Genomic DNA, 27,600 nt, shown 5'->3' with positions numbered 1-27,600 from the left:
TGCCATAAGTTTCCCAAAGATCCTTGTTCTGAAGTACACTGGAGGCTAGAGAGTCCAGCAACCTTGCCTGCTGCTGGGTGGCATGGCAGCCTGATTGCAGCCCTCCAGGATGGTATCCAGGTGATACTGGTCTAGAACTAGCTAGCGGTGGATCTAGTTTTATGCTGCCTTCCAGTTGTATTCGGAACTGGGAAATTTCTGACTTCCCAGACAGAAAAATCAACCTCTGAAATCTGATTCTCACTGGGAGCAACACTGACTATCCCCAGTTAAAACTTGTACAGCCGATTTCCGTTTCGATATGGCCGCTTCTCCTTACAGCAGAACTACAGAATTAGTGAAAATGTATTTACATAGTACATGTAAGAGTTTGTCTAAAATCAACATCACATTTAGCGCTTGTGACTACAAATAAATTAGAAGTGGAGTTTGCTCACTGAACGTAAAACTTGATGTTTGTGAGAACTAATGCAAACGAGATTTATCGACGAAGCCATCGGCTGCAGGAAATACGGCTGCCATCTTGGAGCGGTCGTTCTACCTACTTGGCTAAACTGCGGGATATTTTTGTTCAAATCGACGGACTATTGACGTGAGGACTCGGCTGATAACTTTTCACAAGTAAGATGAACACATTATTGTATTTTGTGAGTAGAATATTACTGATAGCTGGTATTTTGTCCGCTAGCAACATACCAGCTAATATTTGCTACAAGGCTAATATTAGCTGGTCTCTAACGTCATATAATGTTTGGTGTAATCCCGATGTTCAGCCCCGGTTTTAAAAGCTAACCGAAATTCTGTAAATCTTAAAAGAAATGTTGTTACCTAACATCAGAGGTGAGTAGAGCACCTAAAAATTTTACTGTCTTTGCACTCAAAAGTAAAAAGTAGTCGTCCAATAAATTACTGTAGTAAAAAATCTACTCAATAGTGAATAACTGATCAAATTATCAATCACTTAATATTTAAAAATAATATCATCAGATGGACCAAAATCTAAAGTTAAGTGGAAATTTTGGTATTTTAAGAAATTGTTAAGAAAGTGACAATAATTTATTTAAGTTAAAATATAACAAAATCAGGCAAAAGAAAAAAAATCAGTTTTTTATCATTTGAAACTTGTTGACCTTTAACAAAAATTGCAGATCCGAGTCTGGTGAATTTGTTTTTCATTCAGTGAGTCGAGAATCCAGAAATTTTACTCCTCTAAGTCCAGCGAATACTTCATAACTAAATTACTCAAGTAAAAGTAAAAAGTACAGCGTAGTAAAAATACTCTTGCAAGTAAATTTTTAAAAAAATGTTGCTCAAGTAAATGTAATTTAACTGGGATCATGAGAGTTGGGTAGTAACTCTGATACTGCCCAATACAAAATGCAAACATTATGAAAATTTACAGAACACAATTACGCTACTGTAAAAATAAAAATGATTCACCAGCAAGTTTTACATGGGTTTTCAAAGACCTTATTATTTACATGCAATTCTTTCAAACTAATACAGCAAACAATGAATCCTCAGTTCTTCAGTGAAGTGGTGATGGATTTGAAGTAGTGTAATTATCCAAAGTCTCTTCGCCTTGGATGCATCTCACAACAAGCGGGGGAGGATCTGGAGAGGATGGACTCCCCGGACTGAATATTAGCCCCTACCGACCTGGGAAGCTCTCCCACTTTTCCTCCACCTTTAATCTCCTGCTGGGGTCCAAACCCGGGTTTTCTTTCCAGGTCCAACATGGCGGGACGGCTTGTCCTTCAAGGAGTTCTGGTTCTTTGTTTGGTGCAGGCGGCACACACAGGCGGTGAGTTTCTAAAGATTGGATCTGTTTTTATCAACTAACCAGACAATAGAAATTACATTTGTTTCTCAATGGGGAAATGTAGGTTGTTAAAATCTACAGCGGTTTAGTAGGGCCATTGTAGGTAGGAAAAACGGGAGTAAAGTTCCACTAAAACACCCAAAACGTTTCTGATTGAGTTCAGAAATGTTCTACAAAAAACAAGGACATTTCTGAGATCCAAAAGTAAAAAATTACAGAGGAAAAAAACTAATAAATTTTGAGATTAATTTCAGAATTTTTCTACAAAAAACAACATCTGAGCTCAAAGATGAACATTTTTGACTTTGGGAACTTTTTAGTTTCCAAAGTAGAAAATTTTCAACTTTTGAAGTTCAGAAATTTTGGGGATTTTTTCCAAGAAAATTTTAGATCAATTAGCATTATTTTGTTGAAATTTTCTTTTTTGTTTTTATTTGTAGATTCACATGTTTTGCCTATGACTTACTTTTTGAGAAATGAAATGAAATTCCTATATAAATATTAATATACAACAATTACATTGAATTTAATTACACTTTCCTAAAAGTTAAGTCTTCTGAAGATTATTTCCAAATGTTTAGACTAAAAAACCTTGTAATTCAGTCACATTTTTCAGTTTCTTCAGTCATTCTGACAACTTGTTTGTCTGGTGATATTTTACAAGTAATTTTCCAAGAATGTCTTTTTGCTTTTTAAGTCTTCAAACCTCTTGCTACCTTCTAATTTTAACACTTTTTAAAAAATTTTTGTGTTTTTCTTGTGAATTAAAACTGAGATTTAATCTTTTTGGATGCTTTTTTTGCCCTTCGATTCACTCTTCCGTTAGTTCACAATCAAATTGTACAACAAAAATATTGTCCAAATTGCTTAAATTGTAGTAAAAGTAGCATTTAATGTCCAACGTTTTGCATTCAGTGACGTTTTTGTATATAAATTCGTTGGTTTTATGAGTTTACTAACAATGCTGTTAGTTTATTAAAATAAATGCCAAGATGACAAATGAAAACCACGAAACCTGAAGCTGTTTGCTCAGATGTTCAGCAGAGGAACTGGGTCAGATTTTCACCAGCCTGTCAAAGTAACTGGGAAATTTCCAGCTGAATGGATTGTAGTCTGAGGGCGAAATATGTTCCCACATGTTTTTACACATCTGCTCTGCTGTAGCGGGAAGTTTAAATCCTCAGAGTGAGTTATGAGCTGATGGGGTTGATGGTTCTGGTGGACTTTGTGTTGGTTTGTCAAATAAAATCCCAGTAAAACAAATCAGGATATGAAAGATAATTAGGACCACACAAAGTAAAAAAATCTGACTTTTAAGTCAGAATTCAGACTTTTTTTTGGGTAAAATTTAGATTTTTCGGATAAAATTCTGACTTTTTTGTAGAATTTTGGTGTCTTTTTCTCAGAAGTAACTTTTTGGTAAAATTCTGACTTTATTTTGCATAATTAACTTTTCGCAGAATTCTGATTCTTTTTTGTAAAATTCTGACTTTTTTGGGAGAAATTCTGACTTATCACATGCTTTCACTTAAACATGGGAAAAATGTGTTAGTGAAATAATCTGCCAATGGAACTAGTAATGCTTTTATCAGTCTTAAGGACTTATTGACTTAAAACAAGTTATTTTTTCTTGCTGAAAAGTTACTTTTAATTTTGCCATAATTCAAGTGTTCCAAGTTATTTGCACTAGAAACTAGACAAAAATACTTGGTAAAATTTTGTGTTTTTGCAGTGAGCTGGTCGAGTTTGTCTGTCAAATTTCAAACAGTCGTGTGAAATTGAAATCTCAGAACGACGATGTGCAAATGACCAACCTCTCTACGGTTCCGGCGTTAGTCGTGACGATGAGGAGGGCCGTAAATCTTCCCTCCGTGTGGCTCTGATTGGGTTTGGTTTGTGCAATCAGAGCCGGTTTTCAGTGGCAGCAGCCGTCTAAATGTAGCATCTGTTTGTGAGAGGAGGGCGGTTTTACTGCACTTAGACAGTCGCTCCAATACTTTCAAGGATTCCTTAGAATCTTTGACAGTGAAATGACTCTAGACGTAAATTTGACTTAATTTTTCACTAATCAGCAAATTCCTTAAAAGGGAAACTGCAAACTTTGGTTTTTAATCACAAACTGGAGATGCAAATTCAGGCCTTTAGCTGTAAATCCTGTTATTTTAAAAGCTCAGTCAGATAAAATAACATGTAATTTTTACAGAGAAAGATCCTCAGCAGCATTATTGCAGTTAATCTGGGTTCCTGCAGGTATTTGGTGCTTTTCCAGAATCAAATTTCCAGATTGTTTTGTTGGTTTTGGTATTGGAGAAATTGTTGTGCATAATTTCTCCAATTATATATTCTCTAAGGAATATATAAAATTACTTAAAGAGATAATGAATGTTTGCTAGAATAAAGTGTTAAAATAATAGATTTTTAAAAGAATTATTCAAAAATATTGGTGAGGAAGGACGTTTTTGTATTATAATGAAAGTTTATTGAAACTTTACACTAAAAAGGCAAAATTAGTTTGACAATCCAAAATATTAGTATTTTTATTTCTACATGTATTAATTTTATTTCACTCGGTCTGTAATATTTGGCTTGGGAACAAACAATGGAAATTAACATGGCAGTGATTTTTATTGATGATTTTCTAAATTGTTATTAATGCACAATGTTCTAAATCAAATAAATGAAATTAAATAAAACGTGAGGGGAAAATTTAAGCTTTTTGTCGACAGTAAAAACACATCAATGCACATCGACTTTCTAAATGACCGAAAGTGAATAAAATGGAAGAGGTCAAAATGTTTGTTCATCTCTAGAAATCATTCATTTTTAGGAACATTCTCAAACATTTCTATCTTCACTGCATCAGGCTGAACTTTTATTACATCTCAGATTTTAACAGGTTTATTTTGTGATGTTGAAGGTTGTAGTTCTTCTTATGGAGCTCCGACGGGACAAAGACCTCGACCTAAAGGCGATCTCTTCAGATTCTATGATGTTAAAATAGATCATCTCTCCTTTTGATTTGTTTTTGAACAGATCGCAGCTTCTATTCAGTTAATTATGATTCCTAACTCTTCCAGGAAATGTACCTCAGAACGGCGGCAGGGCTGCATCGTTCCTGATCCCATCGAAAGGTAAAGTAAATCCACTTGATTCAGCTTCAAGCTCATATTTTTCCCTTATTTAAGACATAATTTTTTGAATGAGGCGTTGGCCAGTTATTGGGACGAAGGAAGGGGTCAGTGTGAAAACTAAATAACACTGCAGGTTGAAATGCTCATATTTCATTGGAAGTTTAAACCTGAACAATAGAATAATAATTGTAACTTATTTCCATTGCTGATTTTAGCATCAATTGTCTCACCACATATTTTATTTTATTTTTTAATTAAAAGGTTATGGAGCTGGGATGAACAAAGGAGTTGGAATAAATGGTAAGTTTATTTATGTTCATTTTGTAAGCAAATTTGGAGAAATCGACTCGCTCTCTCACTCTTTGGTTGCCTAGCAACTCACTCATTCTTCGGTTACCTAGCAACAACCTGTTGAGTAACATAGCAGAGTAAGATTTCGCTACTGTGCGAAGTGAAAACTGGATAACACGGGAAAGGCCACGCCTGTAGTTTGACAGTATTTCAGATATTTAAAACAAAAATCTAATTAATTACTGATATCCACCAAAATGAAACGATTTGAAAGTTCGATCCAAGACTTGGACTGACTAGATATGACAGCTTTATCCATTACTTTTAACAAATAAAGCTGTTTTGTTTCTTAAAATGAAAAAATACGACCCTAGTGAAACAAACCTGCTGTGCTAACTTCTTTAAATCAAATTCAAATGTATTTTTATACACAGTTCAGCAGTTGAATGTTTTTTACATCATAAAAAGATCATACAATCACAAATTATGAAACAAAAAAATAAACATTACATCTGTTGATCAGGTGGGTTTTCAGCCTTGATTTAAAGAAATTCAGTGTTTCGGCAGTTTTGTGGTTTGCTAAAGAAACTCTTGAATCTTTCATGGAAATGACTAAACTAGATTAAATGATGTTGATGTTTTATAATTCAAATGAGAAGCACTGCTTTTTTTTGTTGTTTTATTTGGATTTGTTTTCACTCCAGGAGGAAGAACTGCAGCCGCTAACGGTAAATCCAGATCGCATCTCTTTCTTGTGGAAATAGTTAGTTTAGTTTTCAGCTTCCTCTTATTGTTTTTGCAGGATATGGAGCAAAAGCTGGACCAGCAAATCTACAAAAAATGAACGGTGGTGAGACTCGCTTTAACAAAGTCGCATTTTAACAGAAAACCATTGATTTAAATGTTTTGTTTCCATGTCAGGTTTTGGTGCTCCAGCTGGTGGATATGGCAGACAAGCAGCTAAAGGTGAGGGTATTTTTGGAAAGACATTTTGGTTAGATGTTGGGTTCTTAAAAGAGAATATTAGTGTTTATAACATTCAAGAGTGAAGAGAATTTGTCTGTTTTAGGTAATGGTGCTGCAGCTGCTTCACAAAGTGGATTTGGAAATATAGGCAACGGTTCGGCAAACACTTTAATTATAAATAACTAAATAGGGTTGAAAGTACCAGCAGAGACAAATATTTCAAGGAAAAATACTTTTGGAAAAGTACTTCCTGTTGTAAGATTTCTGTGTGTTTTTGTTGTGTTTTTTTTAAATCGGATTAGTTGAGATAACTCAAGACTTGTTAGGACAACTTTACCAAAATTAGTTTCACTTCTGTGAATGCTGCAGATTAAATTTGTTACTCCAAACATTAAAGCCATTTGTCTTGTGGTAGTTTTTTTTTTGCTCACCAAGAACAAATATTTTGTGTTATTCTCTGTTTTATTTGTTTCTGCTATAAGAGGAAATGTTATTGAATACAAATTTCAGCTTTTTTATGGTTTTGACTGGATTTAGACATTAAAATCATTGTGCTTTTTGTTGCAGGGTATGGAGTTATATCTGGACCAACCACTCTACAACAAATCAAAGGTTGTATAACGTATTAAAAACACACCCAGAGGCGTTAAGGAACCTCTGTTTAATTAGTTGTTCCTCCTGTTGCAGGCTACGGGGCTCCAGCTGGTCCATATTTAGGACCAGCAACCAAAGGCAACGGTATTTCAACTTGTGTTGATGCATAATCCAAGATTTATTAAGACTAGACACATCATTTTGGCACAATTCTCTTTTTGCCTATTTTTCTGAGAATAGAAAACAAATTTCTTTCTTCCACTCATACTTATTTGCGTTTGCTCTTTTTAAATCATGATACGAACAGAAACGTTCAATGACATGGAGGTCAGGAGACCGAGAAACTCCATAGAAACTTTTTCCTAATTTATTTGATGTATTTTGGATCGTTGTTTTCTTGAAACCTACGTCCGTCCCACCCCTTAGTTCGGCTTCCAGGTCAATGAGCAAATTCTCCAGTATTTTCAGATAATTCATGGTTAAACCATCCATGTCAATGTTTAGGCTGGGTTGGTAAGTGGTACATCAACCTTTTATGATTGAGGCCAAAAAGTTACATTTTGGTTTAATTACTCCAAATAAATTTTACGTTTTTAAACCTGTTTTTTTCTTTTATCCTTTTTTAAAAATATTTTTCTGGCAGTTTTGGCTGAAATTAATATTTGTTTCAACTCCCAGTTTTCTCTTCTTGGTTGTAGTTTGGATGTGGTTTGTTGGCATTTTTCTATAGCTGGAAATATTTGTTTTACAGGTTATGGTGCTCATGCTGCAGCGTATGGTGGGCAAGGAGATAAAGGCAATGGTATAAAATATGTATTTGATTGTACGTCAATGTTTTTGTAACAATAAAAAGCACCAAAATGTCCTCTAACATTGAAGAACGCGACTGTTTCAGGTTACGGAGCTCAAGCCGGTGGATATGGAGGGCAAGGCAGTAAAGGCAATGGTATTTCAGTTAGCACTGAGTTTAAGTATAACCTTTACAGTACTGAGTGTGTTTGTATTACAAAAGTTTAAAATAGTTTGGAAGTTAAATAAAAATACTGTTAAATGTTAAATACACCAATCATTCCTCAGGTCAAAGACTTGCAGGTGGAGCGTCGAGTAGCAATGAAGGAAAGCCAAATGGTAAGAAAATACATAAAATGTAGTCAGAAACATGGTTTTGTGGGGCTGAAATGATTAATCGGGATTAATTGATTCTTGAAATAATCGTTAATTAATGTAACAACTATTAACTGATTCAAATTAAAACTCAAAAAGGAGATTTTCTGAAAGAACAACACATTCAGTGGAGTAATTGAGCCAAACCTCAACAAAATTATATACATTCAATTTGCATTTAAGATGATAAAAAAAAAACACCTTTGTGCCAGTTTTACCAGGTCCAAACTCTGTAAAAAAAATAGATAAAAAAGCAAATATTGTTGTCCAATCATTAATTGGTTAATCTAAAAGTAATAACCAGATCAGACCTACTCTTCACTTTACATGTTGATATTAGGATTATCTTTTTAGACCATTTGTATCCTTTGCTACAAATGATGAAGCCTACACTAAAGGAGTGCTGAGTTTTTGCATTTTAAGAAGTAAAATGTTTTTTCTTATTTATGAAAGGAATTCTTTACATGTTTTGATCTGTAAAAAAAAGGCTCACATGAAAAATCTGAAGAACGTGTCAGTTTGTTTATCCGATTAATCAACAGAATAAAGGATTAATCGTTAGAATAAAGGATTAATTGTAAGAATAATTGATTAATCATCAGAATAATGGATTAATCATCAGAATAACGGATTAATCATCAGAATAATGGATTAATCTGTAGCTCAGTTGCAGCCCTCGTTCATTTTTTTGTCTGCTGTGTGTTTACCTTCATCTTTGACTCTTGTTTCACAGGTCAGGGACATGGAGGGAACCGCCTGAAGGGATATGGCCGACCTCATTATATTCCAGGTAATGTTGTCTAATTCTTTGTCCAGGAACTCAAAACTCTTTGACTAAACCTTTGCATATGTTTGTTCCTCTGCCCAGCTGTGGGAATGGGACAGTTCAGAGGCCCCCGTCCTGTCAGAGACCAAGGGAATGGTGAATAATTAATTACTAAGTGCTGAATCAACCAAAATAACACACTTATAAAAGTGTTTGTTTCTTTTTGCAGTGTATGGTGGTAATGGTTACAGAACTCATCCAACTAAAGGTGCGTATTGATCCTTCACCTAAAATCCCAATGAAATCCATAACAACATGTCGAAGACAAGGAGTATAAATCATTCATTAAGGTACTTTTGGTGTCTAAAACACGTTTAAAGGTTTCAATGGAGGTTATGGTGGAGCGGGTTTGGGTCTGGGATCTCTGTATGGAAACGGCATAAAGGGACCAATGAAAGGTTTCTGTTGAGCAAAACTATTTTTTCAACTGTTTTCATGTTTTTCTAAACAGCACAGTTTAAAAATGTTAATATTTTAGGTTACAGTGCTTCAGCTGGTGTATCCAATGGACAAGGTTCACAATCCAGTGGTAAATATCATTTATACTGAAGTTTACAAACATTTACAAACAGTGACACATTTTGGAGTCAGATCACCAAACGGTCAGTTACTTTATGTCCCAGTATTATTAGATATATGAGGTGAATTTAATAATACTTATTATTGGTTTGTAACTATTTAGGGTTTGGAGCTGCTAAAGCAGGTGATTATTCAGCCACAGTGAAATATATGCTGTTTTATTTATACAAAGAAGCAGGACAGCTATAAATGAAGAATTTCTTTAATAATTTTTATTTGACTCATTTTCATTCTTCATGTGTTTCACTCATGATTATTTATATTTTTCTTTTTTAAAGGATTTTGTTACCTAGTAGTAACAACGTTCCTTATATATCACAATAATATCGACTTGAATTAAGATATTTTCACAAACTATAAATTTAATTCCTCAGTTCCTGACATTAGAACATAATAAACTTTTTCTGTTTTAGATTATATTACCAAATCTTATCAAAATAAGATTTATGTGCAAATAGATTGTTTGTTACCACTTTAAAATAAGGCTCCCCTTATATATGGCTAATAAATAGTTTAAAGATATGTTATTAATTCATCTATAAACACTTTATAAATCACAATATGTTTATTATGCATTAAATAAGGATGAGAAGGAGACTATGTGCTAAAAAATTACATTTACAAATGCTTATTGTCCTTACAAGGGAGGCTGAAATGCTAAATATAATATATATAGGCCTTCTCACTCTTAATTAATGTGTAATGAACAGTCATTAATGATTTATAAAGTGCTTAGAGATTAATTGATAACATATCTATTAACTATTAAGGACTTTTTTTTTTTTAAATCAATCAAACTGTAATTTGATTTCATTTGATAATTGAAGGATATGAAAATACCAGAGGAGCTGCTTTAGGACCCCAAACAGGTAACTCAAGTTACAAACATTTAATAAAAGTTACAACTATTTTGGGTGTTGCTTTATTTATGCATTTGATCTTTAGGGTATGCAAATGGAGCAACTCCCAATGGGTTTGGATCCAACCATGAAGGTACCAGATTCTGTTTTAATCCAATTGAGACCTAACAATCCTGTTTTACAGTGTCGTACATTTACTAACTATGTGTGTTTAACCCCAGGTTATGGATCTGTGAAAGGATTTGGTCCTCAAATTAATGGTAATTAACACCAAAAATAATTTTTTTTTGACATTTTTACGCTTCCATTTGGGTCTTAATTGGTTCTAAAAACATTCTAGGTGCTTAAAAAAATAACACCCAGCAAAAATTATTTGCTATTTGTTTTTTTGCAAATAATTGCAAAAAAAGGGAAGAAAATTAGCAATTATTTTTGCAATTGTTATAAAAGCAAAAATTTTAAAAAAATTATTGCCAATTTTTTGGGGCAATAATTTAATGTTTTTTTGTAGTCTGAAAATGAGCCGTGGACAGGCACTGCACCATTGCCTAGCAACCTCAGCCAAGCCCAGCCGTTACCTAGCAACCCTAGTGGAACTCTACAAGGTTTAGTTAGCTGGTTTCACTGCTACTGGATTTAAAGTGACAGAGTCCTAAAATCATCTCATTCTGAAAGGGAAGGAATGCCACCTTAGTATCCTCACAGTTTACCTCTTTTTTTTGTTTTGTTAACTTTTACTTCTCTAAAATTAATATTTTTAACCTTACTGTGTTAATTTCTCCCATGAGGCCGTGGAGCTGGACGTGTTGCTGCGCTGGGGGGTTACGAACACCAACCTGAGGGTACGTCTTCTTTATCCAATAGAAAATGAGGTAATTCAGGTAAATCCCACTGAAATACGTATGCAGAAACTACAGCTGTCTGTAAAAAAATGTTTTTCTGACTGAAATTGTTGTTTTCTGGCTTAAATTTTGTACATAATTCATGACAAACAAAAAAATGAAAAATAAAAAAATGGAGTCATTAGACAGCTAAAATTGTTCTACTGCATTCTCGCCACTGTCTTTGTATAGAGCAAAATTGGTGTCAATCGTTTGTGCAGAAACTTTTTTGCTTGTGCCACTATTGTTTTAAAGATATGAACAAATGCTTAAATGTTTTCCAGAACAAAAGCAGCACAAATGAAAATTGTTGCTGCACAAAGACAGCAAACATTTGATGCCAATCTGTTTTGGTTTGTTGACCTTTAAACTTTTATTAATATATTCAAAACAAAAGCAGCACAAACATAGAGTTGATTGACATAAATGTTGTTTGATTTGAAGAGCGTGTGGCGGCTGATTGACCTTTCATCACCTCTGGAAACATTTAGTAATCTTTTAAAATCATTGCTGCACAAACACAACAAACGTTCGACACCAATTTAATTAGATTTGACGGAGGGAAGGCCAACATCTCACCTCTTAATCACATCAAATATCATCAGTAAAGTGGCGCTATCGCTTATTTCTGGTTTCCAGGTTTTGGGTCGGTGACTGGAAGAGGAGCAGCTTCATCGGGTGGAAACGGCCTGAAAGGCGGAGTCCTGCCGACTCGGCAACAGGCTGCTGCTTCCAGACCCACCGCTGGCGTTCACGACTACCTGGGGCCAAACGAGAAGCACCAGAACCTGGCTTCACCTGGGTCACAAGATAAAACTTACAAACAGAACCAGCTGCACCTGGGCTCCGGTCCAGAATCGGCTCCAGCTGTACACAGATCCCCAGAGCCTCCGCACGGACTTGAACCGGCAACTTTGGGTCCAAAAGGAACCAAATATAAAACAGAACCAGGAGCGGTTCTTTCTCCAGGCAAGCACCTTTAATTTAATTTATTTCATCATTAATGTCTTTAATACTGCAGCATTTGGGTGGCTGATTTTTATTAATAAATAATAAAGTAATTATTTTTCTCCTGGATTTTTAAGTTATATAAAATATCAATATATTTTTTTGTAATATATTTACAAGTGTATATAATATAGAATATTTTTTTACATCTTTCAAATAAAAATAATCCTTTCAAAGGATATTTAAACCTTCATATGGAAATATAAAAATGTCTACATATTCAATTTCAGATATTTTAAATAAATTTTTAGGGAAAAAATATGTATATTAAAAATAGCAAAAATAAAAGATTTTAAATGTTAAAATGTTCTGATTTTAGTATTTTAAATCCTTTTCTTAAAATAAACAATTTACATTCAAAATATATTAGTGTGATATAAAAAAATTCAAGATATAAAATTTAGGAATAAACTTCCAATTTTTATTCCTAAATATTTTTTGCATTCTTTTTCATTTTAAAAAATATATTGAAGTTTAAGATTAAAAATTTTAAAACATGCATTTGAAGTAATTCACATGTAAAATATAGAAAATTCTTGAAATGTTTAAAATATAAGTTTAAAGATTTTCACATATTGAATTGCAAATTTTATTCTAAATTTTATTCATATTTTAAAAATGACATTTTTGTTAAAATTAAATAAAAAAACAAAAACAAAAATAACAATAACAAATTTCTGTTGTAACGTGAAAACATTCCCGTCATTGATTTTATTGTTACTTTTCAAAGATTAGCACTAATGTGACTAAATTCTGAAGCTGAATATTGAACATTTTAACTCATATAAATCACTTTTTTTATTATACGCTTTTACTAACAGCTAAACAAATTATAGTTTTTAACTTCCCATAAAAATATAAATTGTTAAATGATACGCTGATGACTATGTGGTGACGTTTACATGTTTTCAGTGCATCATAGGACATAACGTCACGTTTTCTTTTTAAATTTGGAATAATGAAAATACTTTTGTTTTTAGCTCAATCTACCAACGGACTGTTAACTCACCGAGTTTCAGGCTTTTACAGTAATTTATACTATTTTTAAAGAAGCTTTTTGTGGTAAACGTGTAAATCTAAAAGGTAAATTTTTTACGACTGGAGTTCCTGATCAAAACTACAGAATCAGATGTTGTTTTTGGTAAAGACGGAACCGCTGACCCTGAAAGAACCAGATCCATAAAAACCAAAGCCGCTGCTGCTGGTTCAGAGGCAGAAAACATCCGTCCTGATGCAACACCGAGCGCGTCTGCAGCAAAGGAAACGGGCAGCAAGAGCGCCCCTAGTGGGGAAACCGGTAAACGGAGTCCGGAGTCGGACTGCATGCGCCAGAAACGGAAACAGACAAATCCTGTTCAAATCAACTTTCTGTATCGCACCAAACCAAATGGTTTCTCTCTTTTTTTAATTTAGTTTCACAGATAATCATAACAACTTTTTGTTCTTCTGCATTTGGTGCATGAGTTGAATTGCCAGTTTTACTCACTGAATGGATATAATCCCTGTAAACAATGACAGAGAGGCTCTGATTGGATTGTTTTGGAAAATATTCTGAATTTTCTGTCCTTTTGTTTTCAGAAAATGGGAGAATTCAAGGAGCCAAAGAGGCCAAACCTGGTGAACGTTTGTCCATTTCCCCCTTAATCTCAGCTTAACAGCAAGCAGTTAGTTATGTCGTATGAACAGACTGGATGCAGGTAGCATGTTGTTATTAGAGTTTTAGGTTGGCTAAAACCACAGATTACTTTCTTTATTTGGAAAAAAGAAACATTTTTTTTTTTTTTTGTCGAATTTTTAAAAAAAAATTTATGTGAAAAGCTTAACTTTTATTTTTTGTGCTTTGGTTGTGATTTGTGAAATATTTTTATTTTTTCTATAAAACACAAAAAAATGACTTTCTTAGTGTTTTGGTCCTAATTTTTTTAATTTTTTTTAGTTTGGTTAAAACCCAGAATGTGTCTCTTTAATTGGAAAATAAATGTTTTCGGTGTTTTAGTTGTAATTTTTAAAATATCTGTATTGTTTGAGGTTTGTTAAAACCAAGAATTAGTTTATTTACCTGAAAAACCTTTTTAATGTTTTGGTCCTAATTTTTAAAATGTGTGTATGATGAAAATTTGTTTTGGTTTGCAGACTGTGGAGCATCCAGACAGTGGATGAAGAGGCTAAAATCCGGTAAAAAACAGTTCGTGAGCATTTTAGTGTATTTGTACCAGTGTGATTGTTGCTGATTTACTGAGGAATTCAGTAAAACATTAAAGGGAAATTCGTTCAGAGATCCAACACACACAGGACTCCTTGAATTACACCATTTTAGGGTTATAGAAGTTTATTTTTATTTAAAAATTAACACTAATTTATGTTTATAAAACATGACGTTTGTCTTTCCTATTTGAAAGTTTTTTATCTTATAAAACTTCTGTTCCATATTTTATATAAGCTGTTAGGACATAAAATGTTGTTAAAAATCTTCTTTTTTAAAGAGGAATGTTCTTTTAATTCAAATTGAAAGTTGGATTTTTTTTTTACTTTTTGTTTAGAAGACATTAAATAAAATTCAAAATAAATATTTTCACTCTTTAGGGAATGCAGGCGGTGCTGAAGCAAACAAACCTGGTTTGGAGGCCAGAAAATGTTTCCTTATTTCTGCTTTTTTATGTTTAACTTTTCTTATTTTTTGTCCTGATCTTTATTTTTGTTTTCCTTTTATCTTTTTTCTTATTCTGTTTTCTTTTCCTTTTTGTTTTCCATGTAATTTTACTTGATTATTTTTAGATTTTTTTCTTTTAATAATCCATTTTAAATGTTCTTTCTCTACAGATCTCTCTCTTGCTGTAAAATAATTAATCTTGCTCTTCATTTGGTTTATTTACCTATATTTTTATAACAAATCATTAAATTTAGATTATTAGGATTTGAACTTTAGTAAAATTTGAGCTTTAGTAAAATAAACCCTGATTAGTAAAATAAACCCTGATGGGAAAAGGAACCAGTTGTTCTTCATGCGTGCTGCAGGTTGATCCGTTACCAGTTTCTCAGCTGAATCTGAATAAAATTATTTTAATTTTTAGGAGGATTCAACTTTCCAGGACTCAGTAACGGACATGGAGCAGGTAAACTTCCTCAGTTAGACTTGTCCATGTAATTGATATTTGATTGCTATAAATGGATTTGTACCATCAGGTCTTGCGTATCCCTACGGAGGAAGCATTGCTCAGCCTGGTAAATACTTTTATTTTGTAGGAGTTTGGGGGGAAATTATGATTTTAAAAATGTGAGCCGCACTTTTGTAAACTGATCTGTTTGGGTGCAGGTTACGGACAAGGCGTCTACCCTGCAGCTGGATACGAAAACCTATATGGAGGTTTGATGCTAAATGCGACTCCTTACATGTTCAGAACCATATTCTCTCTCTTCATGTTCAGTTTTTTTAAGATTGGTGTCTTTAAATGAAAATGTAAGTAGGAGAATATTTGAACATTTTGTGCAGAAAATCAGTTTTGGTTATATTGAAGTTTTCTTCTTTCTGCAGCTCTTGGTCAGAGTTTGCCTGCTGCTGAACAGTCGGGTATGAACAACGTGACACCAGAGATATTGAGCTAAAAATGTCACTAAATGTATGAAAATAATCTATCAATGACTGTTTTACAGGTGGAACCACTCGGGTTTCATTTGGTGAAGCGCCTGCAGGAATTGACGGTGAGATATTTTATTTTTTAATTTAAATTAGGACAATGCATATTAATAACAGCAGTTAGCATCAATGTAAATGTGCCGAGTTAGCATAAGAGCTTATTTCATCCGTTGGCAAAAAAACAAACTGTTTTTAATGTTAAGACGTAGATAAGAGAAACTGGTATGGCACCAGAAAATACTGAAGCAGCTTAATTTTTTGTTTTTGCATCAACATACAATACAGTATCATCAGCATAGATTGGCAGTAAGTTAAAACATAGATTAAATGAGACTGGTCCCAGTATGGAGCCTGGTGGGACTCCAGCTGAGCAGGTAAAAAAGGCAGATTGGGAGTTTGTCATTTGTCCTGCTTATTTTCTGTCAGACTGATATTTACGGTGACAATATTAGAGCCATTATAGATGGAAAAAAGTAGTAAATATTCTCCTAAAGACTTAAAAACTTGAAGTTTGAAAAGTCAAAGCTTTTATAGAAAAACTCAGAAATTTTTAGATTGATTTTAGAAATTTTCTAGAAAAAAACTGGGAAATTTTTGAGTGTGAAAAGTCAAAAAATTACTAAAAAAACTGAAATTTCCACTTTTTTCTAGAAAGTTTCTGGGTTTAATGACAAATGTTCTGCATTTGAAAAGTTTAATATTTTGAAGAAAAATGTAAATGTTATTTCCCATTTACTTGGGAAATGCAAAACTCTGGAAATTTGAGTTTGAAAAGTAAAAACAAAATTGCAATAACACTCAGAAATTTAGAGATTTTACCTAAAAAAATTTCTAAAAGAAAAAATGAAAACCTTACAGTTTGAAAAGTCAAAAAAATTGCAAGAAAAAAATCTGAAATTTTCAAATTTAACCTGAAACTACAGTGAAATTTTAATTTCACTGTTAGTGAAATTAAAATAAGTTAGTTTAGCAAGAAGAAGATTGTGATCGATTGTTTTAAAAGCACATTTCAGGTACAAAACAACACGACTGCTCTTCTGTGCATGGTGCAGCAGTTCCTCACATTCGTTTTGCATTAACCCATAAAGGAATAAGTCAGTTGGAGGCTCAGCCTGCAGGCCGTCTTCCAAACGGTGCGCCTCCTGGTGGTCAGACGCTCGGACTGACTGCGGAGAAATCGAACTCCAAATACGGTGAGTTTTGTGCAGCAGCAGAGCATCTCTAACATGTGACCTGTCCAGTCAGACGTGTCGGTCTGTCCGTGCTGCTGCAGGTGTTGGCGGGCTGCAGTTTGGGGAACCCGTCCATCTGGGAACCAACGGGGCAGGAAACTACGGTATGTGTGCGACAGCTGCAAGGTTTCACCTCCATTACTGCGTGGTGATTTTTCTCATGTCTGTTCAGGTTATGGAGGTAACCTGCAGCTTCCTGCAGGCGACGGTAAAGCAGCTGGAAAATACGGTGAGAACTCGATTACTAAGAACGATTACTCATTTAAGGAAACAAACAAAACAATGTTTCCATACTGATGGAACGGGCTTCCATCAGTATGGAAGCCCGTTACTGCCACGAAAGAAAAAATAAAATCCCAACAGGAAGTCATACTTGAGTTTGAACGTCCAAATTTTGACTTGATAGTCATAATTGAAATAAGGGGATAACTTTGACTTTTAAACTGATGATTGATGTAAAAGGTTATATTTATGATATAGAAAGTCTTAATTATGACTTTCAAAGTTAATTTTGAGATAGAAAGTCTCATAATTCTGAAATCTTCTCATAATTATGAGAAGTTCTGTCATAATTTTGACCGAAATTCAAAATTATGAGGTAGGAAGTCAAAATTTTGACTTCTATAAGGACGCTTGCTCCGTTGGAAGCCGGTGTCTAATAATTATGACTTTGAATCTTGAAATTATTCAGAATTGTCAAATCTGACAATTGAAGTAGCAAACAAAGTGCAAAGCATTATTTTTATATATTTGTCTGCAAAATACTGTTATTGTGAGAGTAAAACTTCATTTTTTACATTTAAATTAAACATAACCAAAAAGCTGATTCCTTTTAGCAGAAAATTATTTCTATTATTTGTATTTTTCTTCTTTTATTTAGGATATGGAGGCGTCCTAAACGGTGGGCAGCTTTTAGGCCTGGGCAACAATGGAAATGTACCAGGTAAAAATGGTGGAAACTTGGATCTGTTGTGATTTTAACTATTAAAACTCAAATGTTAATAATCTGTTCAGATTATGGGACTCTTCCCTATGAAGCTCAACCAGCTGGATTTACTCCTGAAGCGATTTCTGCCGGCCAACATGGTAAAAAAGAGAATGTTAAAACTATGAAATATTAATGTATAAACTCAAAACAATACACTTCTTTTTTTATGACTTACTCCATTAACTTTTATTTTTCTGTTAATTTTAACATGAATGCAGGTATTGACCATGTCAAACCATCATTAAATGTGCAGTATGAATCTGAGAAAATAAATTAAAAACTATATCATGTTTGTGCATGGATATAATTAGATTCTATTAATTTTCTGTCATTCAGGCCTCATTGGATCACCGTATCATCCTGCACCTTCTGGATTTGGATATAACGGAAAATCAGCTGCAAAATATGGTGAGATTGATCAAACACAACAAAAAGGTGCATGAAAAACCTTAAAATGGATTCAGTCAATTGCTCCCAGTGCTATCTGGAAACAACCAATCAGGACCAGGAGGCGGGTCTTGGCACTGCCAATCATCCTCCATGCACTTCAGCTAGCTTAGCCTGTTGTAAATACTGACGCTAGTTAGCATAGTGACTGCGGATAAACGGTTTTTCTGTAAAGTTGTTTTTCTGCCCTTAGCATATTTAGCAGTACATGAGGTTGATTGACAGCGCTAAGGCCCTCCTCCTGCCTCTGATTGGTTGGAGCAGTGGATTTATGTTCTCCAATACTAGCTCAGTCAGATCGGTATTTGTGCAGATTTTACAGAACATGGTGACAGTTGAAACAAACGTAATTTTTTATATATAAAAGTCACGTACTGCAGCTTTAATTGAACTCCTTTTCATTTGTTTTTTTTTGGTGATGATTAGAGAATGTGGGCTACTTAAAAGGACAAGTGAAGCCAGAAGGTAAATTAAACAACATAACTGAAACAAAGAGTTGTTATATGTTAAGTTTAAATCTGAACACAAACCTTGTCGTCTGTAGCGGTTGCACTTCCCACTCCCAGTCTGTCCCTGGAGGACTCGCCAGACCTTGTAGGCTCCTTCACACCGGATGAGGGTGTGAAGGATTTATCCGACGGCACGGCGGGTCTACTGGACTCTTCACCTGCGGCAGAGACGCGGGGCGAAGCTCACCTGTCTGAGAATCCGGATGACCTGCAGCTGCCGCGGCAGATACAAATTCAGCAGCAACTCAAGCTGCATTTCCACCCTCAAGGCAAGTCCTGGAGCTGCTGCAATGTCCGCTGCAGGGCTTGGCAAAATTATTCATATAAGGAATGATTAATAGTTTGTTTTATTCAAATTAGTTCCAATAGATAAGCTATTACACCTTATTTTAGTGTTGTAGTTTGGCCGGCATCCACCAGAGGGCGCCGCTGGTCATCTGACTTAAAGCGGAGCCGTTAATGGCGAATCAAAGATGGCGGAGCCATAACAGTAACGGTTTTAGTTCGGTTTGAGATGCAAGGTTGACTTTATGCTGTTCTGTTTTGACATTTAAACGCCCGACAAAACTTCTTTAGTTGTTTTGGAAAATAAATATTTGATAAGAGCCGTAATTTTCACCTTTTATAGCGACCATTCAGCCGTTCTTGACGGAGTTTCGTAATTTTCTTAAGCAAACATTATTAATGATCCACGAAAGCGAGGATGTGCTGGCAGAAAACTGCATGGTTGATTTTGAGGGCTGTCTAAGCTAAATAATGTCAGATAACCTCAATTTTCTTTTTTTTAAATGTATTTTTATGTTTGTTTTTATTTTTTTTAAAGTCAGCATATATTTAGTCCTTTGTGTTGTGGAAAGATCGTCTCTCTTGATTAAAAACACTTTTTTAAGAAAATGTTGACATTAATTATTCGTTATTCCACTGACAAGAACAACTTATTAATCGATAACGTGCACCATAATTCTCATTTAATAGCTCTTTCTTACAAAAGTAATCTTCGATATATTTTATTGGATTTATGTATTTATTTTTTGCTTCGGCAGATTTAAGTTTTACAGAATCGTCTCATTAAAGATGGATGTCTGGCATTTTTTAAAAACCTATTTTATGACGCTGCGTATCAAAATGCGCAGCGTTTTAAAACGCTGCAGGAGCCAAATACTCCTGCAACGTCACCTTAACTTCGCATTCACAAAACGTACTGCACTGCATAGAGAAACAAGGGGTTTTGGAGTAATTCTTAAAGTTTTATTTCTCCCGCTAAATCAAAAATATACAAAAAACATTGTAAATTTTTTACCAATTTACATCTTGCCTATTTTTGTGCCATTGAAATAAATCAAATAAATATTCAAAAAACATCAAAAAACAACTTGCATTTTTCAAATGCCTAAATATTAAAGCTGCACAGTATTTTATTGTTTCTGCGTATTTTCACGTTTAGGAGGAAAGAAATATGACTTGAATGGATTCTTTGGGAACAGTGACCATCAAGGTAAGCATCATTTTACTCTAAATAACTTTTTGAGTTTATTTAGTCTTGTTCCTTACTATTTTATTTCTTTTCTCGTAGATTGACTCAGCTGAGAAAACATGTTCCCTATTTAGTTGTTTTCAGTTTTGTGTCCTATTTGTACATTATTTGCATGAATGTCGGCCATTTTTATGAAATATCATCGTATTATCCAGTTGACTTATGAAATTGCCAAACTGCAATATTCATTAGCCTCACAATAATGAATTTAGAAATCAATTCATCTTGAATAATTAGTGTTTCTGCTACAATGTAAGGTTTTTGTCAGGCTTTTACATGTATGTTAATATCTTGTTTGTGAGATATTAAGATTTACATTGTTATATTTTGGATAAACGCACCAGAAGGTGTGCAAAATGCTAAAGCTAAAACAGTTGAAACATGGGCTATATTATAATATTGCATAATATTGCCATCTAACTGTTTTGGTTGTGTAATTTTTTTATTTTAAACCAGTTTTTATTTTTTATTTTGATAATTTTTGTATCAGAATCCCTCTTGAGTGAGTTACTATGCTAACATATGAAGTGAACAACACAGAGACGCCTAAATTATTTGAATTTATTCATCCAAAACTAATTAGTAAATACAATTTAGTTAAATTATAAAATATATTTAATCATATTTTTATCTGCACAATTGAAGTAAATTCTTGTCAGAGCAAAGAATAAAATCATACACCATTGTTCAGGGAAGGGATGCAAACTGGTAGGAGGGGAACTGACCTGGAACCAGTTTTTATTCTCTATTTTATTTTCTTCTTTGTTTGTATGCAGATGAAATCTTCCACCATTATGTTCCGTTTCTGTTTTACTCTGTATATTTCCAGCAGCTCATTTTGTTGCTTTATTTGTACTGTTTCCCACTCATGTTTAATAAAGCTGTTATTTTTAAATCTTTCCTCTACATGCTGCGGCAGTGATTCAGTTTAATGTAAGAAAGTTGGTCAGTTTCATAAATATTGAACAGTATTTCATTAAAACAACTAAATCCCAACTGTATATCATTTGCTTTACATTTTCTCAACTTTATTTTTTTTTAATTTTGGGAAAAACACAAATATTTTTGGTCTAGTTTGAACTTCAGATTTCTTTTAGCAAGATAGAAGTTTGTTTTAAATCAATAATTAGTAAATATTGATAAAGTACTGAGTCCAATGGCAGATTCATCTTAATTTATAATACTGTATATCAAAGATGTCTTTTTTGAGTTAAACTAGTTCTTTTTATCAATATTTACTTAACACTTTGTTTTTGCAGTGTAGCTGTACTATTCCTCTTCACCACACTGCAAAAACATACTTGAAATAAGAAAAAACTAATTTAAAAGTAACTTTTCAGCATAGATATAGGAGCTTGTTGAGTCAATAATTCCTTAATAGTGATAAAAAATACAAATTACACTGGCAGATTATTTCACTTTTAGATTAAATAATCTGCCTTTCTGAAAAGTACTTAGTAATATTTTGAGTTTTTGCAGTGTAGCTTCACCGTTTCTCTTTAAAGGAACTTCCGTGAAGTTAAAGCGCGAGTTAGTTATTAACAATGACAAGGAGAAGCTGCATCAGTGCACATGTTCTTTTGCAGGGATTACCCCAGATTAGGAATAAAAGCTGTCTGCTGATTGGCTCGGCTCGAGCCGTACCACTTACAGCTCAACAGGTTGCATGCTTGGACTTGCACCTGTCCGGCGATAGGTCTCAGAGCGCCCGGGGTTTTCTGCAGCTCAAGTGGGAGCCGTGGCTGAGCGGCCCAAGCGTTGGGATGTAACCGTAGAGGAAGTGGTAGATTAGCTGCCGTGTGGAGTCATGATGGTGCTTCACCGGGGTCCGCGGCTCCTGGACTTCACGAAGACGCCGCCGCACCTGCAGTTCAACAAGTACGTCCTGACGGGATACCGGCCCGTTTCCACCACACCAGACTGCCTCAGGAGCCTCTTCTACATTCACAACGAGCTGGGAAACATCTATAGTCATGGTAAGCAGTTAAAAAAACTATTTAGAAAACTATGGAAGACCATGTCTGCCACTATGATGGAAAAAAAACAACAACTTCTGTCTCATATTTATAAATAATTATGAGATACAACAAGAGGAACATCTTCCTCATGTTTTTTATTAACCTCCTCTAGTTAATAAAAAAAAAACCCTCAGTATTTTTATTTAGGAATGTATGGAAGACCATTTCTGCCACTCTGATGAAAAAACCCCATCTTCTATCATAATATTTAATAATAATTGAGACACCGTCTGGGGAACATTTCCCTCATGGTAGGTTCCTCAAATTAATGGACATTTTTTTTTTTTTCTGTTTAGGAATGTATGGAAGACCATTTCTGCCAGTTTCATAAAATAAAATTTGTATTATAATTATATTTAATATTAATTTAAAATATTTGTATTATATGAACCTACTTGTGTCTTTACTAAACGTGATGATGAGGAAGAGATTATCTCAGAATTATGATTTAATGTATCAAAATTATGAGATACTAAAACATAATTATGAAAAGGTATCTCATAATTTTGAGATAGCCATTGTAATTATGACTTGGCTATCTCAATAATAATGAAATATTAAGTCATAATTTTGAGATACTAAGTCATATGACTTAGTATTGCAGAGTTATAAAACACTAATCCATAATTATGAGGTAATCTCAAAAGTATGTGGTACTGTCTCATAATTTTGAATTTACTTTCCCTTTGGGATAAAAAAAGTGTTTTTGAATTTTAATTTCTCATTATTTAGAGATTAACAACATCATAATTATGCAATATAAATATATATATATTTTTTCTTCCCATCAATATGGCATTAATGGTCTTCCATAGTAATATGGACCAAAGCTGAACAAAATGTAAACGCATCAGAATAAGTGGGGAAACTGCTTTAGCTAATTGGGATGTACTATGGAGGAAGAGCTCAGCTCAGCACATGGTCTGTACTTTCACTTACGCCGGTTACACGCATCCCTGAGGGAAGTGTGATGAGGATATGGGGTATTATCTCTAATCTGCCCCAGCAAGCCCAGAGTTGGAAATATCCCACGGTTAACTGGGTCCTTAAAGGTGACTCCTGCTGGGGAACATCAGTCACCTGCAGACTGAGACAGAATATTCGCCGTTTGGTTAGTTTTTCACTTTTTACTGGTAAAATGTAAAATTTTGGGGTGGGGAAAAATAGTTTATTTTTTCTTCTTGTCTCATTTCCAACATAGCCTTAGGGTCATTAACACTAACACTCTTACTGAGAGAAGTGAAGAGGTATTAGCATTAAAGTGCCCCATGTGTTGGAGCCGCTGCCACGTTGTATTATTTTTGTATTATTAAAAGATAAAGAGGAAGTACTTTGTTTATTTCCTGACTTCAGCTTCATCAGAGGACGTTTCTGGGTCGCCATTGTGATTAAATGTCACAATAAAACGTCAACAGTACTCAAAAATATTACTCAAGTAATACTAGCACTACTTCAACACATGTTTACTGAAGTAAAGGTAAAAAACATTACAAGAGTAAAATGAATTTAGAGAAAAGGCTTCTCAAGTAAGTGATCAAAAATTTAAAATAATTCATATAATCAGCATAATTACAAAATAAAATCATTCACATTTTTTAATATCAATTTCTATCAATATAAAACTTTAACAACTGGAATTTTTTTAATGTTTGACTTTTCAAACTCAAAACCTTTCCAAATGTTGAATGTTTTCAACTTTTGAAACTGATATTTCCATGAGATTATTCTCAAAACCTTTTTTATGGCAGAAATTTACTCTTCCTATTTTTCTAAAAATATAATAGAAAAGTCAAAAATCTGACTATTCAAATTGAAATTATTCTAAATTTTTTGATTTAGAAAAAAACTGAAAATTTCTGAGTTTCAAATAATGAAAATTTTGGAATTTTTAAGGAGATTTCTGAAATTGATCATCAAATTTCTGTTTCTCTTTTTTGGCAGAAATTTCCTCGTCCTTTTGTTATATAACCATTGGCTCTAATACTCCATCGTAGATACTTGACAATAAAGTTACTCAAGTAAAAGTTAAAACATAGTAAAAATAGTTGAAAATTGGCTAGAAAAATACATAGAAATTTTGAGATCAATCTCAAAAATGTTTTAGAAAACTTTTCGGAATTTCTGAGTTTCAAAACTTGAACATTTCCAAAGATTTATGTATTTTTTACTTTTCAAACCCTGAAATGTTCCTGTTTTCTGTACAAGATTTCTGAGATTAATCTCAAAATGTCTTTTTTTAGACAGAAATTAACTTTTTCACGACAACAGCCCTAATACTCCGTCATATATACTTCATAATAACTCTGGCAGTATATTACAGGATGTTTAGGACATTTACCCTGGTTTTCTCCATTTCCCCCCCTCCCCCAGGAATCCCCTTCATCCTGTTCCTGGTGCTGCTGCCGTACAGTATCCCCTGGATGGAGGTGGACAGCACCTGGATCTGTGTCGCCCACTACCTGGCCTGCCTCTGCCCCACCATTGGCTCAGTGCTCTACCATTTGTTCATGAACCACATCGGCGGTGAGCATGTGTATGACACTCTGCTCTCCCTGGACATGATTGGGGTCTGCCTCGTTAACACTCTGGGTAAGAATCCTGAAGGAAAGTTCACTTAATGTGCGTCAACTTTGCTTTTCAACACACAGTCAGCAGGTAAACCTGTCACAATAAAAAATAAATCAATTAATCAGACGATAAATTAAAATGAACGCTATCGTTTCCATTTAGACAGCAGTTGTTTAAGACTTTTATCCAAGCATTTGACAGTTAATGCTAAGTAGCTAGTTTGGGCTACTTGTCACTTTTCTGTCAAAGCTGAATTATTGTTTTTTGAAATACAATTTTGGTTACCAAGACTTCATAATCTATTTTAATTATTGTTTGTATTACAATAATTTTGTTTATTTTAGATATATAATTTGTTGAACTTAAAAGGGCCTCTTGCCGCTTTAAATCCAAATAATCAGTTACTGCTGGCTGCGCCCTGGAGCTTTGCTTGGGTTGCTAGGTGACTGGCTGGGGTTGCTAGGTAACCATGGAACTGGCTTACTGGGAGGTTGTTTTTTTTTAAGGACTTATTTCCTAGACAAAACGGCTGGATGTTTTTAATTTATTTTTTAAAGGACTTGGGCAGTTTCTTAGAAGCAGTTGAGAATCAAATAGAAGCATTAAAAACATGGGAAATATGAATTTGCATAATGTCTACTGCTAAAATCCTGTCTTTTTTTATTATCTTTGTTGATAGTAAAAGGGATTGACAAAACAACAAAATCTAGTTTAACATAGAACTAAATAAATACAGCAAACGCAAGCAGATTGAAAAATATACTTATAAACCAAAGGCTAAGTCACACAAAAAAAGTTAAGTTTCTTAATTGAGGTTATGCATATATTTCTCAACTAATAACATTAGGTTGATAAGTAAAAATGTTTGTTTTATTAGTCGTATAAAAGAAGAATCTGATATATGTCATATCGGTCTTCGTCCAGGAGCTCTTCCCATCATTTACATCACCCTCCTGTGCTACCCGGCCGTCCAGCAGGCCGCCATGTTGGCCTACATCCTCCTGTCGGCCTACGGGATCTACTGTGCCACCACGGCCCACACAAACTTCCTGCGCCTGCGGGCATTCGTCTGGCAGGTCTTGTTCCGCGTCAGCCTCTTCCTGTTCCGGGTTTACGGCAACGGCGTGGGCAGCCCCGACTCGCTGCGGCTCTTCGTCATCATGGACTCCCTGGCCCTGCTGGGCGGGCTGGTCAACGTGATCCAGATCCCCGAGCGTTTCAGCCCCGGCCTGTTCGACAACTGGGGGAACAGCCACCAGATCATGCACGTCATGGTGGTCTGCTCCATCGTCTACCTGCACTGGGGAACCATGGAGGACTTGGCCTGGATTAAGACCTTCCAGTGTCCCGCTGGGTGAAGCTCTGATCCGGGATGCTTTAGGATATTTTCACACCTGATGGTCCGGTTGATTCGGTCAGATTAGGGACAAAAATTGCACCATTTGTTACACTTTCAGCTGCTGCGGTTTGCTTTCTACGGAAGCCAAGAGTGGATTTTTTCCATATATACTTTTCCCAGTGGTTTTCTCAAGATAACTACCGTATTTTTCGGATACAAGCCACTACTTCCCCCCACGCTTTAAACCATGCGGCTTTTCTGAGGATTTTTCTTCAACCACCAGGGGGCTCTATAGCAAGAAGTGAATCATTGGAAGTCAAAATGGGAAATCAAAGAAAGTGCTAATTTTCATTTAGAACAAGCACATGCTAGCAGCAGGCACAACGGAGAGATGCGTTCAAACTCATACCCCCTCATCAAGGAAACCACACGAAGAAGTTCATATGAAAAAGCTTTTAAGTTAAAGGCTCTCGATCTGCTGGTACAGGAGCGAAATAGAGCCGCTGCCCGTATTAAGCTCGGCGTGAATGAATCCATGGTTCGGCGTTGGAGACGCAGGGCTGCGTCCTTAATAGCAGATTTATTAGGGACGCAGCCCTTTGCGACAGTTAACTGAGAGCGACGGAGATACCAGCTGTGGTGCGGCTTATAGTGAGGTTAGTTCATTTCTCCTTTGTTTTCTGGAGAAAACCAGCTGATTTTTCCTTTGGTTTTCTGGAGAGGAGTAATTTTTTTGACATAGTTATTTAATTTCCAAATAGTTTTCTCAAGATAACGAGCTAAACATTGTTTTCAAACTTGTTCATGCCACAGTGGCATGAAGAATGAAATCAGGTTGAACAAACATCATTTTGTGATCTCAAGAAAACAAACTTTTCTCCAGATTAACTCGTTATTTGGAGAAAAACATCTCAAAACGTACATACAGAAAATATCTGCTCTTGGCTTCCGTTGCTTTCACACTGAGCCACGTCAGACAAACCAAACCATTTGAAGAACCTGTTCCCCTCCTCGCCTGTGGTGGCGCTGCACCGAAAAACAGAAGTTTTTAAATGCCAGAGAAGAAGAGGAACCAACCACACTGTTACTGAACTCTGATATCGCTGTGTCAGATGAAAATCCTGAGTTACTTGAATCATAGTTTACTGATTTCCAGCAGTTTCTGGGTCTTGACCCATAATAACAAAAGAGTCTGTAAAGTTGTAATGC

At 34.7% G+C, this 27,600-nt stretch overlaps 2 protein-coding genes across 11 annotated transcripts; both read left to right on the top strand.

Annotated features, from left to right (window-relative positions):
• The first annotated feature begins 53 nt into the window (after positions 1–53).
• cmn (calymmin) lies at positions 54–21,407 on the top strand. Of its 9 annotated transcripts, none has more exons than XM_044103258.1 (41): positions 54–621; positions 1,731–1,804; positions 4,900–4,953; positions 5,215–5,253; positions 5,949–5,972; positions 6,047–6,094; positions 6,166–6,210; positions 6,314–6,364; positions 6,778–6,822; positions 6,898–6,948; positions 7,556–7,606; positions 7,700–7,744; positions 7,882–7,932; positions 8,702–8,758; positions 8,837–8,890; positions 8,964–9,002; positions 9,115–9,192; positions 9,273–9,323; positions 10,201–10,242; positions 10,319–10,366; positions 10,455–10,493; positions 11,022–11,075; positions 11,754–12,083; positions 13,701–13,739; positions 14,256–14,297; positions 14,706–14,738; positions 15,194–15,235; positions 15,306–15,344; positions 15,436–15,486; positions 15,655–15,690; positions 15,774–15,821; positions 16,845–16,949; positions 17,030–17,092; positions 17,161–17,217; positions 17,869–17,931; positions 18,003–18,074; positions 18,313–18,384; positions 18,850–18,888; positions 18,968–19,201; positions 20,377–20,427; positions 20,506–21,407. In XM_044103258.1, exons 2-41 carry the CDS (start codon positions 1,738–1,740, stop codon positions 20,508–20,510), a joined length of 2,454 nt encoding a protein of 817 aa, XP_043959193.1. In that variant the 5' UTR covers positions 54–621; positions 1,731–1,737; the 3' UTR covers positions 20,511–21,407. The 9 variants fall into 9 exon arrangements, with proteins under 9 accessions (XP_043959193.1, XP_043959192.1, XP_043959191.1 ...); XM_044103257.1 differs by having other exon boundaries at positions 6,047–6,091; positions 7,700–7,750; positions 20,506–21,406; XM_044103256.1 differs by having other exon boundaries at positions 7,700–7,750; positions 20,506–21,406.
• Positions 21,408–22,199: 792 nt separating this feature from the next.
• On the top strand, positions 22,200–27,591 carry paqr4b (progestin and adipoQ receptor family member IVb). 2 transcript variants are annotated; one of them, XM_044103254.1, is made up of 3 exons: positions 22,200–22,442; positions 24,855–25,073; positions 25,977–27,591. In XM_044103254.1, the coding sequence occupies exons 1-3, from the start codon at positions 22,274–22,276 to the stop codon at positions 26,408–26,410; spliced, it is 822 nt and encodes a 273-aa protein (XP_043959189.1). In that variant the 5' UTR covers positions 22,200–22,273; the 3' UTR covers positions 26,411–27,591. The 2 variants fall into 2 exon arrangements, with proteins under 2 accessions (XP_043959189.1, XP_043959190.1); XM_044103255.1 differs by lacking the exon at positions 24,855–25,073.
• Positions 27,592–27,600: the final 9 nt, after the last annotated feature.

Source organism: Gambusia affinis, linkage group LG20 (assembly GCF_019740435.1).
Source record: "Gambusia affinis linkage group LG20, SWU_Gaff_1.0, whole genome shotgun sequence".
In the NCBI taxonomy this organism is placed as follows: Eukaryota; Metazoa; Chordata; class Actinopteri; order Cyprinodontiformes; family Poeciliidae; genus Gambusia; species Gambusia affinis.
This window is presented reverse-complemented; position numbering and strand designations above follow the sequence as displayed.